Below are 13,869 nucleotides of genomic sequence, written 5' to 3' on the forward strand. Positions count from 1 at the left end.
TTTTTAATAAGCAGATCCATCATTAAGGTGTTTTAACTTTAAACCATTGTTTCTGGCCAAAATAATGAGTACATAATCCAGTATAACTTTTCTTCCTGTGGAAAAGTCTATCTCTGTTTAGTCTATCTTCGTCCTCTCATATCAATCACTGTTTTGGACTGTTTGTGCATGTAAAGCAGGCTTGACCTGTGCATATTTCTTTCCTGATTCAGATTGAGAGGACTTTTTCATTGGGGAAAGAAATACAGTATAATGGATAGAGGACTTGTATTTTAGCTGAAAGCAACAGTTTGAAGTTAAAAACATCTTTAAACATGTAGCTTTTCGAATCACAAGTCATTAATTGATGGACTGGAGTCTTGTGAATTACTTGTGGATTATTGTGATGTTTTTATCAGCTGTTTGGACTCTCATTCTAACGGCACCTATTCACTGCAGAGGAACCATTGGTGAGCAAGTGATATAATGCTAAATTTCTCCAAATCTGTTCTGATGAAGAAACAAACTCTTATCTTGGTTGGATGGAGGTTAAGTACATTTTCAACAAATGTTTTTGTGTTAACTATTTCTAATGTAGAAAGTTCAAAATATTACAGGGTCTGTCTTTCGGAACAGAATGATCTCTTAATGGTGTGTGAGAGTCATTAAAAGAGCACATTACAGGTCTTTATTTAAACATGTCTTTATTTTCATAATGTCTGGCAACTGCAGTCTGAAGACATTCTGACTGACAACGACAAATCTTTTGAGTACATCTTTCAGTCACAAGATGGGATATATTGCCTGCAGATACAGTATGTAATATGTATTTAAAAAGAGTCCTGGACAAGGTCAAGGCATTTTTACTGATGCAAATTTTGCACTTTGTCCTTCAATGGGGTACAAATACAAAAACTGAATAAGGCTTTTATTTTCACATCTCTTCATCATCTATAATACTTTTTTTAGAGGTGCAAATTTTGATCCAGCAAAACATACCTCAGTGAATCACTCCAAAACTCTCCCACAATATTGGTCCATGAAGCATTTTAACAGGAGTGCAGAGTTAAGTACAGGAAACACAAGACCCTGACCACTTTCACAAACATACTCCGTTTACATGTATTGAAGTACAATCACTATCATTTGTGTATGTTGCCCTATCTCTGAACACAGAAACATTACCAAAATCTACCACATATCAGACAAAGCACTGATGATGGCCACCAAACAGCTTTTTTTTTTAAACAACAGCCAACTGATGAATATCTGCAGGGTGTCCCAAACAAATTACTTTGCAAACCACTGGTATATGCACTGCCTTTCAAAAGCTTGAGGTTGGTAAGGTTTTTTAAGTCTCTTCTGCTCTCCAAGGCTGCATTTATTTGATGAAAAATACACTAAAAACAGTAATATTATGAAATATTATTAGGATTTAAAATAACTTCTTTCTATTTTAATGTAATTTAAAATTGTATTTATTCCTGTGATGCAAAGCTGAATTTTCAGCATCATTACTCCAGTCTTCAGTGTCACATGATCCTTCAGAAATCATTCTAATATGCTGATTTGCTGCTCAAGAAACATTTCTTATTATTAATATCAATGTTGAAAGCAGTTGTGCTGCTTAATATTTTTTTCAGGATTCTTTGATGAATAGAAAGTTCAAAAGAACAGCACTGATTTGAAATAGTAATCTTTTGTAACATTTCCAATGCCTTAACTGTCACTTTTGATCGATTTAATTGATCACATTTGACTTTCTTACTAGCAATTTCTAATGTTGAAAACATACCAAGTGGTGTCATTGTCCGAGTTTGTAAATATATTCATAAAGCATTTATTTTAAATGCCAGTTTATATGTTTGCATAACCTCAATTTTAAAATGCCAACTGATTGTGGCTCTGATAAAAAAAAAAAAAACATTTGTTTGAAATCTTTTTAGTGGGATTCATTTAATTTTTATATTCTGATACGGTCAGAAGTATTCACGCATTGTAAGCTACAAAAATCTGACTATGTCGTAACACGTTTAGTGGCTTCACTAAATCAAACACTGAATCAACATCTTTTCTACACACTTTTGATGCATAAGACACCCTTAAATCTACAGCCAAACTCTTAACCTCTTTTAGGAAGACCACCTCTCGTAAGCTTTTAGTTGGAGAACATTTAAATGTGTCAAAAATGTTTCGGTGATTCCATGTTTCAGATATTGCACTTTAAATACAGTACCCAACAGCATTATGGAAACTGAATATATAAGGTATTGTTTGTGATGCATGGCACTTCATAGCTCTCTAAATATAACACATGCAACGTAACCTTTTTCATTTTAAACAACACTGATAACCCTCAAACGGTTTCATTCCAGCTGATAAATTAACACGTAATATTCCGAACGAAAGTGAAATCACAATCAACATATTCTTGTACAGAAGTTCACAGAACGGTGCTACCTATGAACATTGTCACACCACTTCAGTTTGAAGACCAGTGCTAGCCATCCACACTGACTCTGACACACCAGTGGCATCGCATGTGGACTGGTGCTAGAGGCACCGTTTCAGTAAATTGGCACCTGGTAGGTTGGGGCGTTGGAGTCCAGGTTTTCGGTGAAGTGTGGGCTCTGGTATGTGTCGTTGGGCTCGGTGCTCGTGCCGGTGGGGGAGGGCTGGACAGGCGGCTTTCCGTCCATGTGCTCTGTGGTGAAGAGGCTCATGTCGGTCCCTAGCATGTACTTCTGCACCGCTCTCACGGTCAAACCAGCCTGAAATACAGAGAGGAAGCAAATGACAGTCACACGCATTAGTATCGAACTCTCATTAAAAATAACTACGCTCAACTCTGACCACTTGTACTGAAGAAACCAAACAGTTTTTTTTTAAACCTGAAGGCACTGCAGTCTTATTGGTTCCAGATAATTCTAGTACTTGGCATTTAGTTTTGTAGTTTTGTCATATCCTCCTGACTACCAGCTATGGAGTTTTGTCCTCTGTAGAGTACATTATGTTTTAGTGATTTCTCTGAGACGTTACATGTCACAGTTTTAAGTCTGGATGTCCTGTACAGAGCACACATCTTTTTATTTCTTAAAAAACAGGACTTTTTAAAGTCCCGATGTCTTCTACAGAGGACATGGCATAACATATGAATAAAATATCATTTTTCAAAAATGTTATTTTTCAAATTTTTCTTATGCTCTAAACAATGTAATGACATGACAAAATACTAAATTCACAAAACTGTTTTTTCCTGGTAGTCAGGAGGATATGGCTAAATTTGTATCCTTAGCAACATGCTGAAACATTATCATAAAACTTTCAAAACATTATATAATTTGAAGGACCTTCTGAAGAAAATATGAGTTAAGTATCTATCATTCAAATTTTTTGCGGTTTGTAAGATATTTAAAAAGAACTCAAGAACAAAATTTATCAAATGTGACAGTAAAGACTTTTATAATGTTGCAAAATATTTTTATTTCAAATAAACGCTGTTCATCACTTCAGTCTTCAGTGTCACGTGATTCTTCAGAAATCATTCTCATATACTGATTTGCTGTTTAAGAAACATTTATTACTATTATTATTATTATTATTATTATTATAAGTGTTAAAAACAGCTGTGCTGCTTAATATTTTTGTGGAAATATTTTTTTAGGATTCTTTGATGAACAGAAAGCTCAAAAGAACAGCATTTATTTGAAATAGAAATATTTTGTAACATCATAAATGTCTTTACTGTCACATTTGATCAATTTAATAGGTCCTTGCTGAATAAATGTAAAAATATACAAATCATTTAGTAAAAAATCTTACCCCAAACCTTTAAATGGTAGTGTATCACGGTTTACACAAAGACAATATAAATTAATAAATAATTCTAAATGGTAGTGCTTGTGTGTATTTCTAAACATGAATCATTGATGTAACAATTGCTAAAGATCAAGACAAGTCATACATTTCACTCTTGTTCAGTAACTGTAAGAAATAGCATCAGTTTCGTTCACATCAGGACACGCCACCGAACACTATTCTCATCCTCATTCACGACGGCAAGGGAGAAGGAAGTAATTCTATTATATGTTCCCACATCCCCTGAGGGCTGAAACCAGTATGTAGAGCAAGCTAATGTCAATGAGATAGTTCATGATATAACAACTGAAATGGACTGTGTTCTGCATATCCTGCCATTTCAGCTTTAGATTTGTAACGGAATAAAATAAATGTGTCAATAAAAAGTGTTTTCATTTCTGTGTACAGATAGTTATGCTCATTTACCCAGGTGAAGATGGAGAAGAAGGAGAAGGTAATGGCAGCTCTGGCAGCATCCGCTCCCTGATTTAAGGGCAGCTCATCTGGGGTGGTGCGCTGCCATTGGTTGGCCAAGAAGCAGAAACAAACAAACCACAAAAACGCCCAGAAACCTGTCATCACGCACAAAACACAACAATAATATATTATAGCAATAATTTCAATAAAGTTTACTATACTGCCCCCATGTTGTTTACATAAATAAATACAAAAAAAAACATCTTAAGGCAATACAGTACTGAATCATTGCCAGACCCCTTGAACAATTCACAGCTTAAAAACAGCCGTCACAGAGAGAGTCTCAGTCTGCTTTGGCATGCTCTTATAGTTTACCTGAAAATCCAATGTCCAGCATCACTGCCTTCTTCCTGTCTTTAATACTGCTGATTTGTTGGAACTTCATGTCAAGGATAATGAAGAAAATGCATGCTAGAAATGCTATGAGCCCAATGGTGGTTCCGTAGTTGCAGGCATTGTTGTTCTTGTTGAAAACGCAATAGAGCCTCTCACTGCCATGGTTGACGTAGCCTTCATTTATTATGGATCCGAACACTACCATTGAGAAGATCTGCAAGGGAAAAGATACACCCGTTTTATTGATGTTATTTTGTTCATGCTAACACTGTTAAATAATTAAATACCATTACAATAATTACTATTATTCTATGTTCAGGCAGTTGACATGAAGTGACCGAAGCATCTATCTAGTAAAATCTATGTATCTATTTTTTTGGTGTTGATTGTAATAAATTAATAATTAAATTACAGAATAAAAGAGAAATATGAACTTACACAGACACAAGATCCGCTGTATGACCAAAACAATGCTATTCAATAAACATAATGTATTCTAAATAGACAACAACTCTTCTAAATCAACATTTTCCACTTGTAATATTTTCCAAATATTGTTCTGTACAGTACACTCACAGAAAAAAGCTGTCATTGGTGCTGTACCTTTTCAAAAGGTACTAATATGTAATTTTAATGTACTGATACTTTTACATTAGGCCTACTAATTTAAAGTATAAATATTTGTGTATTTTATTTTTGAGAAGATTTTGATGCCTATTTTACAAGAAACAAAAGCCTTTGACTGAAAGAGAATTGTATTGCACAAAGCTATGCTCCACCTGATGTGTTTGTCTGACGCAAATAACATCAAATGGAAGTAACAGTACATGCGCGTATAGTAAGTAATGCATCAACCAATCAGAATCGAGGCGCCGGTCATATAGCAGCAGTGGCTGCGGCTCAAAACCTAGTGAGCTGCCTAAGTAGACAGCATGTCTGAGCAACACACAGAATGATGCTCAAACACATGCGCTGCTCAAAATGAGGCAGCTGACTATGCTTTGAGACACACTATAATGATGTTCTTACTGAAAAACCTTATTGCATAATAGAGAAACGTTCATCCATGACATTAGATTAACTCGTTTTGCTTTAATATAGGTAAATATTATTTCTTGTTTTGAAGTCACGCCTAGTGATAGACCTATGGATAAAAAAATAATACATAATAATAGGCTATAATGGTACTACAAACGAATTCATCCTGCCATAATATACCAAACAACAAAAATATTCCAGTATGTTTATGCTTTTTTGTTTTCATTCTAAAAGGAATCACATGAGTTACCTCGTCACCAGAGACAAATACGCTTCATGACATCAATACGTCAACATTTTCAATATAAACGAAAATAATCTTCGATTTTACAAATAAACGCATATCTATACGAGCGTCAGTGACCTCATTTAATTATTAAATGAGCACGTGAGGAAAATGTTATGATTATGATACGTTCTGGGTTATTCTCACAGACCACATTTGTCTCTTCTAAGCTGATATGATAATTTGTAGGTAAATAAATGTCTTACCCATGATAATATTCTAAGGATGGTCTGCGGCTGTTGGATAAAGGCAATAGGGTCGAACGCAGCCCCGGCTCTCCCAGCACCAAATGCACCCACTCCGTCCATTTTCCTCCTACTGTTATTCAGGCTCTGGGCTGTGGGTCGAGGTAGGCACACACACACAACTGAATATGCAACTGAATATGACCAAAAATTAATTGTTCTTACCCCTTTTTGAATTTGAATCATTTATTAAGACCTCTAAACCATTGGTATTCAACTAGGAAACCACATAGCACACTTTCACGGAGACCACAAGATGGCTTAAAATTATTTAAAATAACACAAACAACATTACTTTCCACTGGAAAAGGTAGATAGAGGACTATTTTTTTTCCGGTTTGACATGAATGTCTTGATGAATTTGTTTATTACAAACACACCTCTTTTTAGTACACAAGACATTAATTGAAAGTCTGGAGTGGTGTGGATTACTGTGGTTTTTATCAGCTGTTTGGACTCTCATTCTGACGGCACCCATTCACTACAGAGGATCTTAATTTCTCTAAATCTTTTCTAATGAAGAAACAAACTCATGTACATTTTGGATAGCATGATGGTAAATTCATTTTCAGCAATCTTTCATTCTTAAACTATTCCTTTAATTGCCACTCCACGTTTCTGTCAATAAAATATTTCTAAATGAGCAGCTATCTCATTCTAGCAGAAATATCTTGAGGAATATTCAGTTATTGTTTTACAATGAGAGATCTTGAAGTTAAAAATACTGAGAACCACTGCTCTAAACAAAGCATTTTTGTTTCCAGCTGTCGCACAGATTTTTACAAAGCTCATCCAGTTGCCTCTGGGCTGTTCACATCCACCGAGAGCTCAACAATTACAAAATAATATGGGACATAATGCCATACTCTTGTAGACAGCAATGCTCTTGATTAAAAGCACAATACAGAAAACTATATATATGAATAAATCACTCTATCAATTAGTGCAAAGTCAACATGTATCATGTTTATGCATGACTCCTGAATGGCACTTGTAACGAAAAGGACAGGTCCACAGAATCAGTGTGTGTGGCTGCATATTGCTCGTGTTCATGATTGTGTTGGAGGTTTTCAGTCACAAGATCCATCTTTCCAGCCATCTCGCCATCGCTCATCCACCTTGCTGCAGTCAAACTCTGGCTTGCCTAATCGGATGTTGATGTCATTATGGAGGTGACACATCCACTGTGAGAGGTTGTGCCGACTGCTAGCGTCTGGTTGATTCGTTTTCAATCTGATAAGAGACAAGATCATTGAAACATATGCAACCAAACACAAAGGTTAACACTGCAATGCTTCTGCTGAAATGCTAAAGGACAAAGATAAAAACCTCATCAATAAATGATGACAACCTTGATCTCAGGTCCTCTGCACATTCATCACATGGGAAAACCTTTGAGAAGAGATTGATGAACTGTGTCATCTCCCCCTGTTGTTCTGTGGTCGGTGCGTCTGGATAATATGCAGCCATAGTGTGAAGAACAGACCATGAGCTCCTGCCCAGTTCCTCTCTGTCCAGAGGGCATTCAACAGGCTTAGCCTCCTCCACCGCCCTGCTCTCCTGTTCAAAATATCACATGACTGTTTACTGTCAAAGCACAACATTATTGTGTAAGAGCCATTTACATTTACACATTTATATTTATACATAAGGTATACATTTAAATCAGACTATGTGTTTTCTAAGAATCAAACCTATGACTCTGGGTGGATGCAATGCTCTGGCAGCTGAGCTATAGCTCTTGAAAAGTAACCATAACCATGATTGGCATCTCTGTTTTAAACATAATATTCTGCAAACTATTTCAAACTATTCTTCTTAACAGAAATTAGGAGTACTGATTGATATTAATTAACCACAATTGATTTTGTGATGTGTGTACATCCCTAAATGAAAACAATACATATGTTTTCAGTTTTCATCTTGATTTTGTATTTGTTTAGCATTTGAATTTATATAAAAGCTTAGTTATTTTATTATTCTATTTATATTTTATTACATTATACACTTACTATAATTATTAATAATAAAAATAATATTATTGATAATGTATTAATAATGTATTAAGGTAATTAATTTAAAGTCACCCTGAGGCCCCCTTGGAAGTATGCTGTGGGCCCTGGTTGAGAACCACTGTAACAAACTATGGCATTGTATTATAGTAGCCATTATTTTTAAAGAGTATAACCACAACTGTCGAAATTGTAACAATAAGCACGGATCAGCTCTAGGCATGACGAAACGGATATCGTCCTCTTTTGGAAGGCCAAACAAAGTAGTTTCACTTTCACAACGAAACACACAGCGCCTTCACGACATGGCGGCGGCGGCAACAATACTACAGCGAGAATAAAAGTTACGCCTTCTTTCTTTTCGTGAACATTTGGGCGGCGTTATGCAAATCTTCCCACATCGTGACGTAGGTATGTGGGGGCGTGTTAGAACGAGCCGTTTTAGGTAGGCGTGGCTGACTCTTAACTTTTATAAAGAATATCTCTTTGGATTTGAGACTTTAGTCTTTGCAACTTTACAGATCTTCTTTATGCACCAAGAGCTTGTAACACTCCAAAGAGAAAGGAAAAATTTTAATCGCATCATATGACCCCTTTAAATGACATTTTGAAATGTCAAAAATCCAAACCTTTGCAGATACACTTTTCAAAACAAGTTCAGCAACGATGTGTTTATTTCATGCAGTCTAATTGTGTTATTATCACAGATATTTGACTTCTCCTGACTCTGGGATGTCGTAGATTTAAAATTATAGTTTGACTGTCAGATCATAGTCTGTTCACCTGCACTGAAGCGGAGGACGTCTGTTTCTGCAACTTCATCCATGATTTAAAATCCGTACACGCTCGGCACGGTTTCTTTTTCGGCTCTCCGGTAGTGGTCTGATCCTTAATCGTGCTTTCCTCGGGCGGTCTGCCAGCCACGGGGAACGGGAAGCCCTCCATACCCGCGGTGTTATGCGTTGAGGACCGCGACCCGGCAGGAGCTGCCATGTTTAAAATCGCACGATGTGTTATGTACTACCAGGGTTGCCAGATCTCCGCTAAGAAAATTCATCATTATCAAAACACGCTTGAAAACAAACTTCTTCTTCTTCTTCTTCTTACTCGTTTTTATTGGCGGATCGCAGTCACAAATTGAGCATTACCGCCATCTACTAAGGCAATGGATCAGAGACTTAAATCCCCTTTCCCCAGACCTTATCAGGACTCGAGCTTTCGATGTTGCTGCAGCTCCTCCATCTACAGCCCAAGTCCCTCCCAGCCCAGAGAAGAGGAATAGCAATAATAATAATAATAATAATAATAATAATAATTTATATTCTATGAATTAACTGAGTTCTTTTTAGAAATGTTATTAACAGACTATCGCCTCCTGGATTCAAAATCTCTTTTAAATCAAAATCTCTGCTCACCGTTCTTCTGGAGGTCATCGATTAGTTTACTTCTTTCCTCCGTATATCTATTACACTAAATAAGTACATGTTCTACTGTTTCTCTGACTCCGCACCAGTCACACATTCCTGTTAGATGTTTTCCTATTATTTGCAATATTGAATTAAGTCCTGTATGTCTTGAAAGAACACATCCTTTCTTCTCCCTCTTGAATTCCTTCTTCTACCTACCATTGGTTGTATTGAATATAGATGCCTGCCCTCTTGCTCATTATCCCAATAAATTTGCCCATTTTTATTTATCACCTTTTTAATTATTGACTTAAGTTCAGCTTTAATGTACTGAAATTGCATATCTATATTTTCCTTTGCCATTACTTGTTTTTCTAATTGGTCTGCTTCCTCATTCCCTGCCACTCCTGTATATGCTGGAACCCACAAGAACAAGATCTTATTTGTCTGCTGCAACATATATAACAACTGAAGGATCTCCAAGACAATATCTTGTCTAGTTTTAGACTGTTGAGCATGCAGGCATAATAAGGCTGAACTTGAATGAGTGTTTTGTTTATCCCCATTTCATATATTTTATTCATTGCTATCCAAATTGCTAGCAACTCTCCTGTAAACACTGATACATGGTTTGATATTCTTTTCCCTCCAGACACTTTCAACCTTGGGATGATGTACGCTACTCCCACCTGACCATTCTGTGGATCCTTAGATGCATCTGTAAAAACTTGTACAAACTGTTCATAATTAGTTCCAATATTCTTTTGTCAATTCTGCCTAGTAACTCCTGTCCTTTATCTTGTCTTGTTGCCAATAAGAACAAGTCAATTTTTGGTTGTGGTAAAATCCATAAAGGTGTCGTTGGTAAAATTACCGTTGGAATAACTCTGTGCTCATTTAGTCCCATCTCCTGCACTAAATCCGCAATGATCCAACCAAAACTATTAACTTTACTTTTCCCATGCTCCCAACATGCCTCAAGTAGTCCTTTTACTGGGTGATTATCTTTTTGGCCTTTTAAGCTTGCCCAATATGTCAATAACAGTGGTTTGTTTCCGTCTTAAGTGAACTGGCATTTCCCCCATCTCCACCTGTAATGCTGGAACTGGGGAGGAAGGATAAGCTCCACAACAAATTCTCAAAGCTTGTGATTGAATTATTTCTAATTTTCCTAACTGTGACTTAGCTGCTGATCCGTATACCATACATCCATAGTATAGTATTGCTCTAATCATTGTTGAATAAATGTTTTTTAATGCCAGTCTGTTGGCTCCCCACTCACGTCCTGAAATACACCTCATTACATTTAAAATCTTTTTACATTTTTCCTCCATCTTATTTATAAGTGTATTCCATGTAACTTTTGCATCAAACCACATACCTAAAAATCTTATCACTTTAACTTGTTCTAACTCTTTATTATATAATGTCAGCTTTAAATCTATACTTCTCCTCTTATTTGTAAAGAAAATATATTTGGTTTTATCTACAGAAAATTTAAAACCCCACTTATAAGACCATTTCTCAACATTCATTAAAGCTGATTGCATTTTATTAACAATGTACTCGACATTCCTACCTCTAAGCCACAAAGCTCCGTCATCTGCAAAAAACAAAGATTTATGAATATTTCCCTCTATTATTGCAAATACATCATTAATCATAATTATAAATAACAAAGGACTTATGACACTTCCTTGTGGAGTACCATTCTCAATAATTCCCTTCCTTGAAATATAATCCCCAACCTTTACTTCAATATTTCTTTCAATTAAAAACTCTTTAATCCAGTTATATATTCAGAATCAGAATCAGAAAGAGCTTTATTGCCAAGTATGTTTGCACATACAAGGTCTTTGGAATCGGTGGAATTCTTCCACCTATTCCAATTTGATCTAATTTAATTAACAAACCCTCTTTCCATAACATATCATAAGCTTTCTCAACATCAAAGAAAACTGCTACTATTGTTTCTTTATTGATCAAAGCTTTCCTAATATCTGATTCTAAATTAATAATTGAATCCATTGTTCCTCTTCCACATCTAAAGCCACTTTGATATGGAGAGAAAAAAACATTTTTCTCCATATTATACATCAATCAGTCTGTAATCATTTTTTCCATTAATTTACATAAATGTGAAGTTAAAGCTATTGACCTGTAGTTTAGAGTATTACTTGGATCTTTACCTGGTTTCTTTATAGGGATTATTAACGCCTCTTTCCAACCCTGGGGTAAAACCCTTTCCTCCCATACCCTGTTACAAAATTCCAGAATTATTCTCAATGATTCATCACTTAACTTTTTTAACATAACATAACATAGCTAATTCCGTCTTGTCCAGGGGTTGTAGCCTTAGTGTTTTTTAATGCTCGCTTTAGTTTTGGAAATGAGAACGGAGCATCTAAGGGGCTATTTGTAGTTCTCTCCTAATTCCACTCATCTTTTTAATCATACTCCACACTTCCTCAACTGGAGTACTTTTCCTAATTTCTTCACAAAATAGTCTCCAATACTCTTTCTTCACTTCCCTTATTATTTTCCTAGTTTCAGCCTGAGTTTTCTTGTATATTATCATGTTTGGCAGTTGTGAGTTCTCTTCAGCATTTTGAATGCCTTCCTTTTCCTTCTAACTGCTATTGTACACTTCTCATTCCACCATGGAACTGATTTTCCCACTCTTTTTCCTGTACTTTTTGGAATGCATTCACTTGCACCATTATGAATTGCTGACACTAACTCTGTATATATCCTTTCAATTCCTATACCTTCATTCGTCCTTATCGATTTCAATCCTTCCTCACACATAATTTTGAATTTCTCCCAATCAGCTTTCTCATATACTTCCATTTTCCTGAATTTCCTTGATTTACATTCCTTACCTCATTATCTACAATAGAACTAACTATAGGAAAATGATCACTCCCAATTGTACAATTCTTTAAAACCTCCCAATTTATAATTCCACCCAACGTATTTCAAACAATTGTTAGGTCTATTGCTGATTCCCTACCTGTATTTACATTTGACATCCAAACGAGTGTAACTTCCATCATTTATGCAAACCAAGTTTTTCTTTTCTATCACCTCTTCAATGATTAGACCATTTGTATCTGTTGATAATCCACCCCATAAAGTATTATGGGCGTTAATATCACCGCACCATATGACTCTTTCTCCACTTAATCCTTTTATTTCTTCCATACTGTTCTGTGTCAGTCTTTTACATGGATTATAAAAGTTAATTACCGACAAAATTCTTAATTCCAAACCATACTTCTACAACTACATACTCGATAGTTACCCCTTTCTCCAAAACTCTACAAGGCATTCCTTCTTTTTTAAACGTGACACACACCTTGTTTTAGATTTACACACTGACGCAGTATGCCCATACCTCTAGCAACTGTAACACCTCAACGGAGGAGCTACACTCCCTAACCGGGTAGCTGACAAAACCCATCTTAATCTGATCTGACAATTCTTTTCCTTCAAACTATCCACTCTCCTCCCTTCTCTATTCATCTGCAAACAGACTGCATCAATGACCTTTCCTCCATCTAGATTCTTTTTTAATTCCTCCATACTAACTCCTACTGGAAATCCATTTATCACACATACACCCATGACTTCTGTCCTACAATCTTAAAGCTCATCACCGTCTGCTTTCCCACTGTTTTTAGTTTTATAGCTTTGTTTTTCTGCTCTTCATTCACACAGGCCATCAATAAAGCACCATCTTGTAGGACTTTTGCAAATGCTATCTCGCCGACCAGTTTCCTAAGTTCGTTGTTGCTACCTCCATATCATCCTCCTCTTCACCTGTCTCATCCATTCTTAGGCTGATGATACACAGGGCAACTTTTTGAGCAATTTTGCCAGGCAACTTTTTTGGAGCAATGTTGCTTGGGCACTTTCTCATTGAGGATGGGTAACAGATTTCAATCTGGATACTTTAGATTGGTCGTGGGCCTTGTGTCTCACCTGGTTACCCGTTGAGGGCAACATTGCCCAAAGTTGCTCGGCAACAATGCTCAAAAAGTTGCCCTGTGTATCATCAGCCTTAGAGTCTCTGATCCATTCCCATTTCGATTTCCTCGAGATCTATTCTTCGTATTTTTTGGATTGTTTGAATTAGCTGCCATGATCCCCACCGCCTCTCTCGCCACCATAAACCTTCCTGTTTTCGTCAAATCAAAACTTGAAAACAAACTAGTTCAAATGTCAAAACT

The 13,869-nt window shown here is 36.2% G+C and overlaps 2 protein-coding genes across 3 annotated transcripts; both read right to left on the reverse strand.

Annotated features, from left to right (window-relative positions):
- Positions 1-1,731: 1,731 nt before the first annotated feature.
- On the reverse strand, positions 1,732-6,586 carry LOC107703346 (synaptogyrin-3-like). Its single transcript, XM_016505936.1, has 4 exons — positions 6,181-6,586; positions 4,630-4,864; positions 4,264-4,409; positions 1,732-2,750 (listed from the first exon to the last, which is right to left on the reverse strand). Exons 1-4 carry the CDS (start codon positions 6,403-6,405, stop codon positions 2,547-2,549), a joined length of 810 nt encoding a protein of 269 aa, XP_016361422.1. The 5' UTR covers positions 6,406-6,586; the 3' UTR covers positions 1,732-2,546.
- Positions 6,587-6,701: 115 nt separating this feature from the next.
- LOC107703347 (FAD-linked sulfhydryl oxidase ALR-like) lies at positions 6,702-9,333 on the reverse strand. Of its 2 annotated transcripts, none has more exons than XM_016505937.1 (3): positions 9,015-9,325; positions 7,571-7,779; positions 6,702-7,452 (listed from the first exon to the last, which is right to left on the reverse strand). In XM_016505937.1, the coding sequence occupies exons 1-3, from the start codon at positions 9,222-9,224 to the stop codon at positions 7,290-7,292; spliced, it is 582 nt and encodes a 193-aa protein (XP_016361423.1). In that variant the 5' UTR covers positions 9,225-9,325; the 3' UTR covers positions 6,702-7,289. The 2 variants fall into 2 exon arrangements, with proteins under 2 accessions (XP_016361423.1, XP_016361424.1); XM_016505938.1 differs by having other exon boundaries at positions 7,374-7,452; positions 7,549-7,779; positions 9,015-9,333.
- Between the last annotated feature and the right edge of the window lie 4,536 nt (positions 9,334-13,869).

This window comes from Sinocyclocheilus anshuiensis, unplaced genomic scaffold, assembly GCF_001515605.1.
Source record: "Sinocyclocheilus anshuiensis isolate Anshui unplaced genomic scaffold, SAMN03320099.WGS_v1.1 scaffold58, whole genome shotgun sequence".
NCBI classification, from domain to species: Eukaryota; Metazoa; Chordata; class Actinopteri; order Cypriniformes; family Cyprinidae; genus Sinocyclocheilus; species Sinocyclocheilus anshuiensis.